General features: G+C 39.5%; 1 protein-coding gene across 29 annotated transcripts in view; it reads left to right on the top strand.

Annotated features, from left to right (window-relative positions):
• Positions 1–18326, top strand: part of CLASP2 (cytoplasmic linker associated protein 2) — a 185015-nt gene that overhangs the window by 78419 nt on the left and 88270 nt on the right. For all 29 annotated transcript variants that reach the window (XM_084857987.1, XM_084857997.1, XM_084857994.1 and 26 more), the window contains 5 exons: positions 873–1019; positions 7552–7631; positions 16073–16165; positions 16281–16426; positions 17626–17761. In XM_084857987.1, the coding sequence (XP_084714113.1) occupies positions 873–1019; positions 7552–7631; positions 16073–16165; positions 16281–16426; positions 17626–17761 (602 nt within the window). The remainder of the gene's footprint in view (positions 1–872; positions 1020–7551; positions 7632–16072; positions 16166–16280; positions 16427–17625; positions 17762–18326) is intronic.

Here is an 18326-nt window from a genome sequence, read left to right on the forward strand (position 1 = left end):
TTGATTTTTTAGGATTAACATCTTTAATAGCGTTGTGCATCTAAAATCTCTTTTAAAATGTTATAGAATAGTGGCTGCAAATGTTTGTGCGTGGGAATGAATTTATATGTGTGAAGAATTTTCACCTTTTCATCTGGCAGTGGCTACCAGGAGATGATGTCACCTTGCAGCTGATTGGCTGTTTCAGTACCTAGTGCAGGGAAGAGAGAGAAGGATGCCGGCACAAATCTCTGTGGTGGATCTATGGTGTTTTCTGTCAGTTTTATATGGAATATTTTGATTTGTATTGAGATTGTCCATCTGTGTGGCCATGTGAGGAAGTGGGAACATCTTAGTGCAAGGGGCATTGAGAGCTGTCAGAGGAATGAGGCGGCTGATCTGCAAACGGATCTGTGATTGTAAGTGTTAAAATCAGGGTGGAAGGAATGAAGCAGGGAGTGTTGGTAGACACATTGTGAGAGGATGTGTAGCTGAAATGGCAAGCATGAGTAGCAGAAAAGCCATGAATCTTTCTCAATTGAAGTGCTGGATTGAATTGATAATTGTAAGCATTTGATTTGAGCAACAAATTAGAAGTGGACAGGAAATATTTGACCTGTAACAGATTTTTTTTCTTGGCTTGCCAAAATACTAAGCTTTAAAAATATATTTCACTTCAGTGTCATTTGAAAAGCCATTATATGAAATGAAATAGAATAAAAAAACTTTTTGTTTTCTGTCTATACCTTGAAGACAAAGGACATAATAATTATTATTGATTTTATTTGATTGTGGGTGACTTTTGCTGAATGCTGCTGTAAGGGGGTTCATTTTTAAAAAGAAGAAAAAGATGGAGTTATAACACAAGCTTTTCTCTAAAACATCCTTTACAGATAAAAGCTTTGATGATGAAGAATCAGTGGATGGAAATAGGCCATCTTCAGCTGCCTCAGCTTTCAAGGTTCCTGCACCTAAAAAACCTGGAAATACTTCAAATACTTCAAGAAAGCCAGGTTCTGCTGGTGGGCCTAAAGTTGGAGGTAAGATTAAACTATTCAAACTTGTGTGGGTGGGTCTGTGTCTGTGTTTGGCTGACCCTGGCTCAGCCAAAATTACATTGAAAAACTTTGAAGAGTAATGTTTAATTCATAACTGCAGGTATTTTTGCAGATCAGGAAAGTGTAAAGGACCTTGACAAACTGTGGGCTTATATGAATTGACATGTAGGGTGGATAGAGATAAACCAGTTAATATGCAAGTAACTATAATTGCACAAAACAGTGAAGTTTAAAAAGAAATACATGGGATATATCATTAGATCCCCTCACTTCTCATGAATAGTGGGAGATGCACACAGTATTCACTTACACAGCATCATGTTGGGTCTGATATTTTGCTGCATTACTTGATATTGAAACTTCCATGGAAATACTTGGAAATAAGTAAAATAGTCCACTAAGTGGACTCTTAACAATTTGATAGCGGAGAAAGAAAACTTAGACAATACCACAGGACTGTGGTACTAATTCCAGTATAAATGTGGCAGATGTGTTTAATAAACACGTCTTGTTTATGTATTGATGTGCTATCTCCATGAATTATAAATTGGAGATACTCATTTTTTTCTTTGGAAATGGCTGGAAATGGAACGACCTGTCAAAAGGAATTGGTACTTTTGTCACATATTGTTTACGTATTTGACTAACACAAGCAACACTTTAATCACAAATTGTGGTTCGGAGGTGAGGTACCATATGTGTTATACTGAATGTATATTCAGGATGCATTGCCCTATCAGAAAGATTTAGGCAATGTTTATTATATTTTCCACTTTGTCTTTTTATTGCGGTTGTTTTAAAAGTTGAAGCTGCATCATAAATGTTGGAAGGCTTGTTACTCACGATGCTTTCATTGTGAGTCGGGAAACACTTTAAATTATATTTAAGGGCATCTAGGGTGTGTGTGCTGTAACCCTGTACAAACAAACACGTAAGAGTTGTAAAAATGTATCTTGTCTTGCGTACATTAGTCCTGTACAAGCATAATATAATCTTTCCTGTATAGGGTTGCAACAGGTGTGCACTGAATGTGAGGTTGTGAAATATCCCTAAATTTGGCTATACATGACAGAAGACAAAGGGATCTGATACAAAGTGTCTTGCCATACCTGTATGATATGCATTGCTTTTGATGTAAACTCTTAGCACTTGATTCAAATAGTTCTTAAATTATTATAATTCCTTATTCTGTACCTCACTTTTTAATATTTGGTTTTATAAAAACTGTATGTGTTGACCAAAAGTAAACCCTGTGTATCTTCGTAACGTGCTTTCCTGATTATGATACTTGTGATGTGAACACTTGAACCATACTTTGTACATAATGATAACCTGTTGTTTTTTTCAATATAGTGCACATCTCTGGCCTGGAAAACAATAACTTTAACCATTCCAAGTCATATTTAATGTGTAACTAGGGTTGGTACAGTTTAGGGTGGCCAAACAAAACTGATAAGCCATAGGGCACTGTTACATGGGCTTACATGAGTAAGCTCAGCTGGTCATGAAAATGGTCAGTTCTCAGGGGGTTTTCTTGGGTTAGCTCAAAGCAGTGATAATATGCAAAATACATTCTGGTTCTGGCTGCTTATTAAAGTCTTGAGACATTTTGCCATTGGAGAAAACCTCTCTGCTGCATTGTGTGTACCTGCTCTTCACTTTAACTTGAAAGTGATTGCCAAATTTCTCCCTTCTACAAGGAAAAACTGATGTTATTTTTCTTTTTAAGAGTTGGGTGATTGGCAGATGGTTACAAAGAAATCTAGAGAGCTCCAGAAGTTTTTAAACTGATCAATCATTCAGCAGGAATGGTGAAATTACTCCTAAAACCCTTCTCATAACTTTGTAGGTCCAGAGCCCTCAAATACAGCAAACGTGTATACTAGGCACGACACATGTTTTGTTTTCAAAGATGATACTGTTTTATTTCACATGACCTGTTGAGACAGAGTTTGTTGCACTTGACTCTATTGACAGCTACCTTAGTCATGACATGAGATTACCATTTGTGTAAATTCATGTGGGAGTAATTTCATTCAGCTAAGCCGGGAGTAGGGAACATGTGGCCCTCCAGGTGTTGATGGACTGCACCTCCCATCAGTCCTAGCCACCATAGCCATTAGTGAGTGATGATCAGAGTTGCAGTCCAACAACATCTGAGGGCCACACATATCCTATCCCTGAGCTATGCTGATAATTGTAGTTATAACATCAATGTGAGCAGGTGAATCAGCTCATAAAGATTTGGGATTCTAAGTCATACTAGCTTTCAGTGACAATATATGAAAAAGGGCTTGAGCTGATGTGTAAATGTGCATGTTGAGAGGAAAATTAGAATTCTCATATTCACTTTTTTTAAATGATAAAGCTATCATGCAATGGGCCCATTCAGACAATCACCATTGGTTGTTTCCCCCGCCCCCAGTGGTCACATGACTGGGATTACCCTAAGTACCTGCACAGGGTTGCCGTGTGATCCAAACCTGGAGTGCAGCACCTGCGTAGTGCATTTTCGCCCACCATGGGTTGTAGGGTGAGTGAAAATATGCTATGCTTGCATCACAAGCCGGGTTTGGATGACACGGTGCAGGTAATTAGGATAATCCCAGTGCATGATGGGCACACACGGGGGCAGGCAAAACAGAGGATGCTGCATTGTTTCCCCCACTGGTTGTCCGAACATTTGATCTCCCAGTCATTTTCATATGGTAAACATTTCTTCTGAGTGTGCCCCATTCCTCCTTCCCCCATGTGTTGGAATTTGAGATTTACTGCATGCTGGCAATACATAGAAAAAACTAGAATTTCCTGGAATGTTGATGAAAGATTGAACATCATCTATGGTCTAAGAATCTACAGAACATGGTGGCAGAATAGATGGAATTTATATTGTCCTTCAAAATTTATTATTGCATGTCATTTACTCTCAGCAGAAACATTCAGGGTTGTTTTGACCATGGATGTTTATGCTGTTTGACTGAATCTTTGTATTGTGTTATGTGAAATCAGAGACTTTTTCTGCAAAGCAACACTTTTTTTTACCCAAGAGCTTCTAACTACTTCTAGTCTAGAGGTAACGTTAGCTCATTTCAGATGCAGCTATCCAGCTATGCATGCTGAATCATCTTTCCACTGAGTTAGCTATTGTTGTGGTTGGCAAGTATGGTGAAGATTCTAGCCCTGTTTCTATCTTGTGTCCATCTTGGTGATGGTGAAATCTGTATCTACAAGGACAGTGAAGTTAGGGCAGTAAGAAAAATAGCATTCCTACAGCACACTTCAGATGCTTGAAGTATTTTACATATGCTATTTAAGTCATCTTGCAATGACCTTATAATGTTGGCCAGTATTATTATCAGCTATATTGCAGATGGCAGGCTCGGAAATAGTAATTTATTTAAGACTTTGAACCAGAGATTTTGCAGCTAATGCTCAGAGTTGCTCTGCTGCATAAGTGTCTTGTCCCAAGAGATCCTCTAATGCATGAAGTGGCAAAGATTTTCCCATTTTCAGTTATAACTGCATTTTACTGGCATTAATATGGTGACAGTGCAAAGCTACATTTCCAAGGAACCATGCAACTAGTTCTGTGTACTCCATCTCAAGCAGTAGTATCCATTGTACATGGAAAGCCACTGTTGAAAGTGAGGTGTATTTCTGAAGTAGTTTTTAAAAAGGCAAAAATCCCACCAGGCTAGCCCGAGTGATTGAACACACCCAAAGTAGCTCTAAATGTAACTGGGTTGGCCATATAGTCACATATTACCATCTGCCACTTAAATATTTGCTGCTAAAAATATTTGGAATCCTTTCAGAGGTGTTTGCAATATAAATAAGCACAGGAAGAAAATAGAGGAAAATGTAGGTTAATATCAGTCTGAAAATTGTATAAGGTACAGTGGGAATTGCTGTAAATAATTTACCCTCAATGTGCATAGTGGTTTACTGAGAAACATAAACCAAAAAAAACTCCCTGCCTCAAGGAACTTACAGTCTAATTTTGAGCATGGGAGAGGAAAAACAAGGATAATAGGATGAACATTGGTTTGGAGCTAAACAAAGGCGTTATAGAACAGGCAGGTTGTGTGGGGGGGGGATTTGAAAAAAGAGAAGTGGCGTGAGGTAAAGTATAAATTCTGTTCTGGGAGTTGCTATTTTTGAAAAATTAATGACTAAGACTTCCGAAGTATGCCTTAAAAAAAAAAAACATCATTTACATACATTTGTATTTTATGACTGTGGTTTAAAATAGAGGAAAAAATGTGAAGCTGGTACCTTGTTTTCTGCCCAATATAAATATTTCATGAGCACACTTATAAGCAAGCAAGCATGCATCCAGTGTGTATTCAAGTATTAAAAGAATGCTGCTGTTTTATTTATACAAATCTTGTGCATGCTAACTACTGTTGCACCTAATATGTCACAAACATGTTGTTTAATTTGATGAATGAATTGCTTAAAGATACATACATTGTGTCCTTTAAATGTATTGAATTCATTAAAGGATTTGCTTTCTTAAGCTTAAAACTAGTTTTGAGACTAATGTATGTTGTTGTTGGCTAATCATTTTCATTTAAAGCCTTTCATATTTTAAAATATGTGACCACAGATTATTTTACTGTATTTTTCCAACTCTTTTTATAATTAGCCTAGTGCATCTACCAGATTTCACTTTTGAAATGGTTGTGATAATTTCAAAAAAGCAGGGATTCTCTGCATAAATCTAACTTATTTATTGGGTTAGGTATTGGTTTTCTTTCAAACTTGCTATCTTCAGGAAACTTTGCAAATTTGGAGGTTTTTTGCTGCCATGTCACTGAATTTCAGTTGCATGGCAGAAGAAGTATGGGCCGGGGGTGGGGGGTTCCAGGCGAAGAAATTGCCCCTGGACCCCCTGACGTTGCCCACCCTTGGGCTCAAGTTAACCAGAAACTACAAGGACAGAAAAGCTTAGCATTATGTCTGAACCAGGAGCCTGACTTGTCACTCCTCTAACAAACCTGGACCCGTAAGCAAACTTCAAACACTGGCTTGTTTAAAGAGAGGCAATCTGGGAGCTAAGCTTCTTCTGCTGGGCTTTTCCACCCTGGTAAATTTCTGGTCACTTTAGTTGTTCCCGCTTGCAGGAGGAGCCAAGCAGGAGCAATTGGGGAACATGCTGCTCATTACTAATAAGCCAGAATTATCAGCACTTCCCACTTAATGTTTTGTGAAAATGAGGCCAATATATTGTCACTATTCAGTAATGACAAATATCTTTGAACCACTGACCTGCCACTTTTTGTGATGAATAAAACTTAACTATGTGTAGTGCGAAGTACAAAAAATAGAAAGCAAATTTGGAGTAAGCCCAAATCCTTGTAAATTCTCAAGATCTCAGAGAGTCAACCTTTCTAACTCCCACACAACTTAATCTCTAATCACAACCTTCCATACCTTCTGCTGCTTGTGCAGGTTGTCACATCTTTGGCGTTGAAAAAGTCATTCTTCCCGTTTGCCGATTCTTCAATTTAATCACTGGTGTTTAATTCACTTCATTAGCTTAGTCTCATTTGAACTGATGAACTTTGCACTATGAGGTACAAGATTCCTTTAGCCTTTTATAAGATATTCCTATCCTACTTTTCTTAGGTATTGTCCTCCACTCTGCCTTGCCACTGATCCCAGCTTTTATGCCTAATGGTTAGAGGGCCTGCCTTTGTGCACATGCGCTCTCTCTCTTGCTCACTTTTAACTTTTAAGCATGGGAGAGCCACAGTCATTGCCATTCTTACTCACCCCTAGGTAGTAGAAACAGAATAAATTATGCAAAACTGCTTACATAATTATATGGGCAACAGCATTCACTTTTTCTAGGTGCAGAATCTGTTGCCTTGACGGAGAAGGTTGATGTGTTTAGGACTGAATTACTACTGTTCTTGTAAATACTGAACAATACACTAAGGGCACAATCCTATTGAGATAGATGGTTGCCTCTGACTTCCTCTGAAGTCGGGGTGACGGCCTATCCCATGCAGAGGTGGCTGAAGCATGGAAGAGAGGATTCCCTCTGTGCTCCAGCTGCCCTGCAGTTTGCTTTAGATGCCTGAACTTGGGTGTCTTAAGTGTGGCTTCAGGGAGGAGGTGGGAATGGGGCTGGAGACCACATAGGACAGCTGAAACAGCTTCCACAGTCCTCTCCCCGCCCCCAGGAACACACCCCTTTTGCCCTGTCTGTGTTCCATGTTAAGAGCATGGACAGGCACGGAGGGGCAGCCACCGCACAGTTCTCTCTGCCCCAGGTACGAGGGGGAAGGGAGCACAGTTCCCTGCAAGCTCATAGCACTATCTACAAGCTCAGAGCTAGGAAACCAAAGAATCCTATCTCCCCCAGACGCTGTCTAGGGGACATAGGATTGCTCTCTGACTTGCATCTCATAAACAAATGTTGTAACGTGATCGGTTTGATCTCTCTTTTTCAGTTAGCTAACTGTCATTTAACAACCCAGCTAAATACCATTTTAACACTTAACAGGCACCACCAAGGAAGGAGGAGCTGGTGCTGTTGATGAAGATGATTTTATAAAGGCATTTACAGATGTTCCTACTGTACAGGTAAGGTGCTGTCATTTAGTTATGTTCTTGATATGGTTTAATTTTGATAGCTCCAAGATTTGTCACTTCTCATAGCACAATTTGTCTTTTAACAATAAAATGTTAACTATTGATGGCATTTAATGAAAGCACATGAGCCTGCATATAATAAGGCTTGGTTTTTTCCCCGTTTTGTGGCATCAGAACACTTAAGCATGAAGGCCATGAGCTACCTTGAAATGCTGAGGAAAGGTGGGCTAAATGATTTACCTCTTGGGTAAGTTTCGTAGCTGAGTTAAGTTCCCATACCAGGATTTTTAATGATAAATGTATTTGGGGTTAAGAAGAAATCCTCCCAAGTCAGATTGGCTAGTGACTAGGGTAGGGTTGTGGGACTTGCATGGTATGTAGCTCACTTGCTTGAACCTTCTTGAGTGTCTTGTATTTCGAGAGAGAGTTTATTTGGTCAGGAATCTGTAGCATAAGACTCTCTGACCACATCTGCTCTGTAGTTGTAGCATACGGTAGCCGTGATAAGGTGGATTAATCTTAAGTGGCGTAAGTACATGGTGTGAAGAATTGTGTCTTGAATAAGGCATTGGACAAGGTGGTGATCAGGACCTTTACCTTTTGTTTCTATATACTATGAATTCAAATACTGAAGTCTCATTTCAGTTAATGAACCAATTTGGTTTATTACATGGCTGCAGTGTTTTTTATCAATGAGCAAAAGTTCCTACATTCTAAGCAAAGCAAAATGTGTTGGTGTATATTCTGTGCGTAAAGTCAAAAGCAGCACTGCTTTGTAAATAGGCAGTGGCTGTGTTCAGATGTAATGCTAAACCATGATTTAGCACAGCCGTCCCCAACCTGGTGCCCTCTAGATGTGTTGGATTTCAACTCCCAGCAACCCCAGCAAGTGGTCAGGAATGCCGGGAGTTATAAACCAAAGCATCTGGAGGTACCAGGTTGGGGAAGGTTGGTTTAGCGGTATGAGAACAAGCCTAGCCTCTTTTCCTACCCCGCACCCCTCACTCACACTTTTCCCTCTCCTCTTCCAGCCTGATCACAAGGAGGAAATGGAAAGCTTCCATTTTGATTCTAGTCTGAACCCTAAAGTGTGATTAATCTTAACTATGGTTAGTGAAAAAAGACAGCTTCATAAACTATGATTAGAGTTTGGTTTGTTTACACTAGCCATAGTTAAGTTTAGCCATGGTTTGTCTGGGTTCATATGACATGGCAAACTCTGGTTAATCTAAAACAGAAGTGAAATCTTTTGAACCTATCATAGCTGCACTAGAGTGGGAAGGACAAGTGTGTGAACCTAAGGGGAGGCTAGGCCTGTTGTCATATCACTGAACCAGGGGTCCCCAACCTTTTTGAGCCTGTGGGCACATTTGGTATTTTAAGAATATGTTGTGAGCGCTGTCATAAAATGTCTGCTGGGGGGTGGGGGGCTTGCTAATTTACAAAATGGCTGTCGTGGCAGGCATAGCTAGTCGCAAAATGCCTATTTTGCAAAAGCAGATTGGTGAGAGTAAAAGATAAGTAACTTGCCCAAGAACCTACGTACAAGGCAGAGGTGGTGTCTGAGCTCCAAAACACAAAACCACTCCTTTGAACCCACAGTTTTCTGCCCCAAAAAGAAGGCAAGCTGATGAGACTCAGAAACAAGTAACTTGGCCAATAAACTGAGTACAAGGCAGAGGTGGATCTGAGCCTGAAATGCCAAATCACATATTTGCCCCCACAAAGAACAACAAAATACCCATTTCACAGAAGTCAAACTGGTGGTGCTTAGAGAAACACACAGGCAAAACACATTATCAGCCCAACCCCAAAACCTACATACCAAACTACCTGCCATTTTTATTTTATAAGAATGCCTCTGGAGCCTAACAATGCCTCTGGAAATAACAGTTGTGCTGAAGGCTCACACTTCTCTTTGCTTCCCAGTTAAAAATTAATTAATTAATTAAAAATCAGGAGGAGCAGGCAACCTGGCAAGTGCCAAGGGAAGTATTTGTGGGCACAGTGGTCCCCATGGGCATCATGTTATGGACTCCACACAAAACTATGATTTAACATTATCTCCCCTTGTCAAACTAAAAGGTGAGTATCTTACTTTTTAAAACTTTTTTTTGTATCTGGGAGAAAACAGATAACCCCTTCCAAAGTAGTAGTTAAATTTGTTTAGGTCATAGGCGCAATTGTAGCATTGACACAAGTCTTATGTTCTAAAGCAGTGGTTTCCATAGTGGTTTTGGGGGGCAATATCATTTTGAGCCTGCATATGGAACAGACATATATGCTATAGCCAGTTAATTTATACATTTAGATTTTGTGTTTCAGTATATAAAAATTGTACATATGCTAGTGCATGTGGAAGAACCACACATTATTATTTTTTTTATTATTTATTACATTTCTATACTGCCCCATAGCCGAAGCTCTCTGGGTCCAGGCTGGGTTCGCATAAGACGACAACCCATATTCAAGGTTGAGTGTGGATTGAGCATTGGTTGTTGTTGAAAGATGGGTTGTTGTGTTGTATAAACCCAGCTGTGTGGTTTGTTAACTATGAACAAACCACAGTTTACAACCAAAGAGCAAAAAACCATGGGTTCTCTTCATGGGTTGTTTGTGGTTAACAAACCATGGTTTGTTAGTGCAGTTGGGTTCATAGAACACAACAATCCATGGTTCAGCAACAACCCACACTCAACCCATACTCAGCCTTGAATATGGGTTGTCGTGTTGTGTGAACCCAGTCACAGTCAGATTGTAGATATTGGTAGAAAACTGGATAAATGTGAGGCGGGAGGAGGTAAACACAAACTATGATGTAGTGGCTGCACATATTGCAGTCCTGTTTCAGGATATTTTTGTAATCTTAATGGTTCCTGTCTATCAGTAATACTCAACGAACTGATGATCTGGCAAAGTGGAGGTGGTGGGGGCAATTTTCACTGATTCCTTCTCCCTCCTGCAGCCTCTGTGTCCCCAAAAATATGCTCTCAGGAGTTGGGGGACCTTTCAGATCAGCGTGTGAAGTGGCATTACGGGATGAATTGGCTAAAATCTCCCTGCCTTCCTCTAGCAAGGAGACTCCTCTGTATCTCATTTCCTTCCACCATAGGAAGGAGCTATTCTGTTCAGATAGGGTCAACTCTGGATCTAATCTGTTGTCTACAGGTATAAAATCATGTTGCCCAATTACAGGATCATATAAATGCATACTTCTGATTAATTGCTTGGCTCAGTTGGCCTCAAAGCTTCACCACCAATCGCCTAGTATATATTCTAGCCTTTTTGTTTAACCACATAAAATTAGTTTTCATTAGCCCAGAATTGTCTGTATAAGTGGTATGAAATTAAAGCTTAAGCTGTATTGATATATAATTCCAATGTGTCTTATATAAACTTTTCCAATCTGGATTTTTTAAAAATCTTACTAATTAACAAGATTGTTCATAATGTAGACCATTATAACAATCTCTTACTGTTAGCACTGTTAAGTTACTAAGCTTGACATTGCTGACAGATATTTTGAGAAGACATAAACATCAAATAATGTTTCTGGAATCAATATTTGTATTTTTCTAATTTGCATTTCTTGATTTATCCACCAAGTTCCCTAGTTTTAGTTGAACTCTTGAGGCTTAGCCGTTACTGGAGTTTTCACATTGGTATTGTGCAGAGTCAGTTTTGAAATATTTGTGACAGAAAACCTATACTAGAATGTTGTTTATAGTGTGGCTAGAGCTGGTATTGAACTGGTCCAAAATACCCCCAATCCTTGGTTAAATGGCCAAATACCAGTCAAAATAACTTATCTTCTAGAAGGTGCCAATCTGTCCCAGACATTTTACCAAATAAAATGGTAGATACCATGGAAACTCCTAATTACAGTAAATGCATTCAGTGGTAGTCCTGACTCACGGGTACCTGTGACGTGTGCTATCCTTTTGTTAACAAACATTCTGGCACCTATAGTTGAGTTTATCTGGCCATGTGCAATCCCATCCGTCTCAGAAACTCTTTCAGAAAAGAACTTAAAGGTGAAATGAAGAAAGTTTCCTTGTTTCTGAAGACTAGAATGTGGTGTCCTGTGCCTTAACTTCATCTGGTCTTCCCACTGTTAACGAATGTCCTCTCCAAAACCCCGTGCATGAGTTACATGTTACAAGACACATGCTTGTAAGGGATCTTCTAACACTGGTCATAGCATGTCTCAACAGATTTGTCACGATGATGTGCAGACACACACGTCTACCGCGAAGGCAGTTGATTTGTTTAACACACAAAAATCAAGACATATACATAATGGTCACGTGGGAATTAGCTTATTGGTAGAAAACAGTGACCCCCAAGATTGAATTAATCAATCCACATACCACAAACAATCATAAGCATATGAGGCAGAAAACCAAATGAATCCATGCACAGGTTTCGAATGGTGGGGAAATTGGCTCAAAGGCCACTCCATGTCTAAACAAAGGGCTGCTGTGCATGGACAGTTAGGCTGCGGACTTGCGTGATGGGTCTCAATTTAAATGGGCTGGACTGTGGCTCCAGGGGAGCTGTAGAGGTTGGAACCAGAGATTTCTGGGAGAGAAAGAAGGAAAAAGCCAAGGGAGAAGAGAATGGTAACAACCAGCTGAAATGAAATAGTTCAAGGAGAGAAGGAGCCAAAAGTTGCTGGTCTGTCAGCATGGCTGATGGAATGGCCCTGCTACCCTTCTCTCCCTCTGTACATCTGGACTTGACCATGGTTCTTTTTTTAAAAAAAATACTTTTTATTCTATTTTTTATCTTTATAAATGAATTAAACAGTACCAACAACCTAGTCATTATCTACAGTTTCCAACAATACAGTATTCTTAGGAGGACACAGCAGTAACAAAAAAGGAAAAAAAGAACAGAAGAAGGAAAAGGAAGAAGAAAGCAAGAAAGAAAAAGAAAAATATTAAAAAGTTACTTAAAAGGATTAAATTTAAACTGCGTTACACACAAACTTCAAGTATCATTCTACTTAAAAGTTATACCTATAACATTGCCAGTATTACAATTCAGTACAGCATAGATAATCGACCTTACATTTCAATATCATATCTTCGGTCTTATAGCAAGGGAGCAAACCTACAATTCATTTCCAGTAACCATATATTGCCCTTCAGTTAACATATAATAGTAAAGCTTAACAATTTAACCAGCCAAAAATATTACTAATCAAAGTCTCATAATAATGATAGTAATAATAATAAAAAGGAAGGAAATTAAAAAGGATAAGTAATAATAATAACTTTATGCTATCTATATTTCAGATAGTGTCATTTCTAAATCTATATATGAATGTATACATATCTGTACACACATAAATAGGAATTTTATTATACAGTATATCATGTCTAATGTAAAAAAAGAGGAAGTAAAAAAAAAAAGGAAAAATGGGGATATATGTAAACAGTCCTCTGGACTGGCGTACTGCCCGGACCTTATAACCCAAATAAATCTGAAGAAGAAGAAGAATTGACAAGTTCTCAGCTCATGAGGCTGGGGAAGATGTCTCCCATGCCTTACTTTGAACGCCAGCTAGCCAAGCCTCCGCCATTTCATGATTTAAAAACTTTTTCATCTGGCCTTCAAAAAGAATGCAAAATATAGCAGGATATTTGATATGATATTGCAGATTCATTTGTCTTGCCTGATTTCTCACCTTTCCTTCTTTTGTCAGTGATTTCTTTAGTGAAATCCAGAAATAACATAACTCTGTCTTGCGTTGGCCCCCAAACAAGTTCTCCCACTTCCCTTGCCAAGTGCGAAATATGATTTTTTGTGGAAACTCTTGCAAATTGAACTATAACAGTATAGGCAGTCCCTTTGGTGCCACGAACTGGACCTGGAACCCTGTATGCATGCTCAATATCAAGTAAATAATGAGATTGCAGAGCGAGTAGCTCATGCAGAAATTTATCCAAGAATTTAAACAGGCTTATATCAGCAGGCAGATCTTTGATACTAGGGATACGCAGATTCGCTCTACAAGTATATGCCTCCAGTTGGGAAATTTTCGCAGACAGGATATTATTGGAGACATGCATAGCCATCTCTTGCGCAGACACCTGGTCTTGGAGAGCATTAACCTTCAATTCCATCTTTTGCAAAGAACCATTAATTAAATCCACAGCCCTTGAAGGTTAGTAATAGAATCTTGGATTGTATCCAGCCTCAGCCTGTTCTGCTAATTGAGAAGACAAAGTTTTTATCAGAGCCAGCAACTGCTCTACATCTCCAGCTTCTCTAGAAACCTTTGCCAAGGAAGGGGTTGGGGGAATTGGTGGTGGTCCCTTGGCTTTTTTCCTTCCCCTTGATGCTGCCATCCTCCTCTTCCGTAAAGAAACCAAGTAAGTATAATTACAAACGAACAGTCACTTCAACAGATTTTGCAGGTCCTCAGATATCGTTGGTATTTTTCTTTCATAAATACTTTTGGAACTCGTCAGCCCTGAAGTCTCCTAATTACATAGGAGTTTCAAAACAGCTTTGAGTAGATGACGCTCCGGAAAACTGACCGTAGAGTCCAGCTCTTCTGCTGCTCCGCAAAAGGAGTTGTTCTTCCAAGATCTTATCCAGATGGTATTCTGGCTTTCCCTTTTAATTCCAGGGGAAGATGAAAAGGTTTTTCAACCTTTTAAAAGCTGTTCGAGGAGGCAACCTGTGGAGCCTCTGCAGGACGCTTGCCAGGGCGACATGGCTCCTACCGGAAATCCTGGTCTTGACCAGGGTTCTACATGTACACATGGTAGGTGTGCTGCCACCCTTTGGCATGCATGATGAGCTCCTGCCTCCCTCCTAACCTTGGAGCTGCAGAGGTGGGTGGAGATCCCTGCCCACCTCCCCAGTTCTGTGGTTGGGAGAAAGGCTAGTGGTTGTTCGGCCACTGTGTTGCTGAGGTGCCTGGAGCACTTGAGTAGCGTAGGGTCAAACCAGCAAGTCCTCTGCCACCCATGCCAGCTCCAAACTTGAAGCTGGGAAGGGGATCAGGGGATCATGCCTGATATCATATGGAGGAACAGTGCAAAGTTAATAAGAAGGGGAAGGGCAGGGTCTTGGCGACCACAGATTTTAGCATGGCTATGAAACCAAAAATTGTGGGGCCCCATTGACTACATGGCCCAACCAGTCCAGCATCATCTTTCCCACAGTGGCCAACCATATGTTTTTGGTAGCCTTCAAGCAGGACATAGGAAGCATTGTGTTTGTGTTTTTACAGTGATATGTACACTGTCTTGGGATCCCTTGTGGATGAAGAGTGGTTTATATATTTTAAAATAAAACAAAACATAAAATCTTGCCCAAAGTCAAATAAGAGGCTGTCAGTCTGTCAATTCATGTGACCTGCTTCCCAAACCAAAGTGGGACATTTCTTCATGCATAATTATGGGAACTTCAGGCAAGGAAATATCACCTGAGTGAAATTAAAGTAGAGCATTTCCATCAATATAGCTTGGAATTATTTTTACTTGAAAAGCTCCATGCTTTGTGATGAGAATAAACATTCTTATGCAGTGTTCAGAGAACTTTCCAAACATTTTTTTTTTTTTATAGTGGCTGTTAATTAATTCAGTGTTTAATGATTTTTATCCCTGTGTGAGTAGGAACAAAGACTTGTGATATTATGTTGTCCTCTGTTGGCTGCCTTCAACACAATGCAGTTGTTTTATAGCAGTATTTAAGGGTATGTTCAGGCCAGGATTCTTTCTACATTTATTTCCATTCTGTCATTTGTCATCCCAGTATACAGTTTTGTCCTTTTCACATTTTGATGCACTGCCTCCAGTCCTTCCTTAATTTTGCTTTGGGTTTTTGTCAGTAACACTGAAGTAGTTCCGTTGCATCTATATACACTCCAGTATCTGTCCGTTGCCCCCAAAAGAGGGACAGATTGTGGAATACAGGTTTATCTTAGCATCTGTACTGGTTCCCTATTTCCCATTTCCCATTTCAGGATGTTGGGTTGCATCTATATTTCCCTAAAATATTCTGGTCCTACATACATGTGATTTCCTCCACCCATCTCTGCCTGTTTTATTGGGTTCTCTAAGATTAACATAAAGTACACTCCTTACTATCCATGTACTGGATTAGGGCTATAGAAGCTACTGACAGTCAGGAAATCAAGACATGTCTGATGGGAATGCCAGGTGGCGTGTGGGCCAATACCCCTCACAATTAACTATCATTCATTATGGGAGGATTGGGATGTTCAGGGGCAGTCAGGAAATGTTTGTGGGTCCTGTAGGAATTTTCCTCAGATCAGATTGGCAAATTAGACAGTGGAGGAAAGAAGGGGGGGGGGGTTACCATTCCTGTTGCTTGGTTTGGTTGCTTGAATTAGCTTGAGCTATTCACTCTGCAAGACTGAGCCTTAGTCTTATCTCATTTTTATTTTTCAGATCTATTCTAGTCGTGAACTCGAAGAAACACTTAATAAAATCAGGGAAATCTTGTCAGATGATAAACATGATTGGGATCAACGAGCCAATGCGGTATATCTTTTTAATGTTAAATGTTACATATTTCTTTAGATATGCCTCACATAATTTATGTCCAAAAGTTCTGTTTGGAATCAGAAATGTTAATATTCCAGTTCTTTCCCTCCAGCTCAAGAAGGTCCGGTCATTGCTTGTTGCTGGAGCTGCACAATATGATGGCTTTTTCCAGCATTTACGGCTGTTGGATGGAGCATTTAAATTATCTGCTAAAGATCTCAGATCACAAGTGGTTAGAGAAGCCTGCATTACAGTAGCGTAAGTACATGCTAAGCAAACTGAAACTAAAGTGCCTTGGCAGTAGTAAATTTGTTGAATATTGAGGGCCATATTGGAAGTATACCAAAAAATACTCTACTACATTGCTTATTTCCTTATGGTAAGTAGCATAATTGACACAACATGCATGACCAAACTAGAGCTCAGAATAAAGCTGTAGGATATGTTACACTTCTGTGATGCCCTTTGGTAGTGTGGCAGTTACATCTTTTGCAAATCATTAGTTTTCTACTATTACAAACCCACTTCTAAAGCCTCAACAATAATGTTAATTATAGGCAATAGTGCTTCAGGAAGTCATTGATTTTGCATAATATCAGTCTGCATTAGATTGTTCAAAATAGAATTATACCAGAGGGCTAAGCAGTGATAATAGCCACAATCACAGGCCCCTCACTATTTCTAATCATAAATGTTTAAAATCATGAGCTGATACTCACACACCCACTTTAGGCTTTGAAGTAATGAGGCTTAATATGTTTTCTGTTTAACATCATTCAATATATTAACATTCCGCTTCAATTTTACGTTTGCGACTCTTGTGGCAAAAGCACTTTGTACAAAAACCTGTTATCTCAACAGATTCTAAAAGTATTCCAGGCGCCGGTGTTGTGAGGTAGGCCTGTCCACTGCCAGGAGCCCGTCCTCCATCCCATCTTATCTGCTGCTCTTGGTGGCTGTGAGCATGCACAATATTGTAAAGAGCCATGATCAGGCGGGCACCAACTACCATGATTTGGAATGGAGAAGTGGGCACACAGTGGCACTGGGAGTGAGAAAGAGGTTGAGATTTTGTGGGTTTTCTGTGGCTACAGACTATTGAAGGTCAAGGACCTAAGATATTGCATGTGACCTATGAGCACTGGGGACACACCCCATTACCTAAAATATTAAAATTATATTGCCAGCTATATGAATAATGCATTAGTTTGCATGTGAGCTTCCAGAGTCATCTGACTGATTCAAGTTGGAATGGAGAGCTGGATGAAATTGATGTTGGTCTCTTCCAGCAGGACAGTTCGTATGGGCTTATGTTAAATGTTGGGGTTTGGAAATTACACACAAAGTATTTACAGTACGCATTTTTGAAAAACATTTCTACTTACACAAGTAATTAGAGTTCCTGTCTTGTGGTGCCAAATTAGTTTTGATAACCAGCTTTATTTAATTCTTTGCAGCCATCTTTCAACAGTTCTGGGAAATAAGTTTGATCATGGCGCAGAAGCCATTGTGCCTATTCTGTTTAATCTGGTCCCTAATAGCGCCAAGGTTATGGCTACTTCTGGGTGTGCAGCCATTAGATTTATCATCCGTGTAAGTATGCCTCAGTGTTGTTTTACATATTAATGTATTCATTAGCTATGGGCATGTTAGGCTATAGGTATGTAGTTTTTGTGTATGAGCTAGGCACTATTTTGTGTGAAATAACAATTATGTAAGGCAGCAGAAATGCTTGCCTTACTATGAAAAATTCAGATGGTAAGCTAACTGTGGGCAATTGTAAAACACGGAAAGTCTACCAAGAATTTGTATGTATGTGCAAAATGCTTAAGTGCAACTGTATTTGAATACAGTGTATAGCTCTGGTTGCCCTATCTCAAAAAGGATATCATAACACTGGAAAAAGTAAAAGAGTAAAATATGATAAAAAGGCTTTTTGAGTTTTAAAAAAAGGCCAACTGGGTGAAGTAAATATCATAGAACTCAATGAAAGTATGAATGGTATGGAAAGAGTGGATACAGAGTTTCCCTCCTCTCATAATATTAAAGCAGTCGGTTTAGAACAGACAAAGGGAAGTACTATTTCACACAGGGCATAAAAAGCACTTTGTTTTAAAGGAAAATTGCTCCCTTTTTTGCTATCGCTGAATTTGGCGGG

Source organism: Heloderma suspectum, chromosome 5 (genome assembly GCF_057233095.1).
Source record: "Heloderma suspectum isolate Gila_16-S chromosome 5, 16-S_ref, whole genome shotgun sequence".
Classification (NCBI taxonomy): Eukaryota; Metazoa; Chordata; class Lepidosauria; order Squamata; family Helodermatidae; genus Heloderma; species Heloderma suspectum.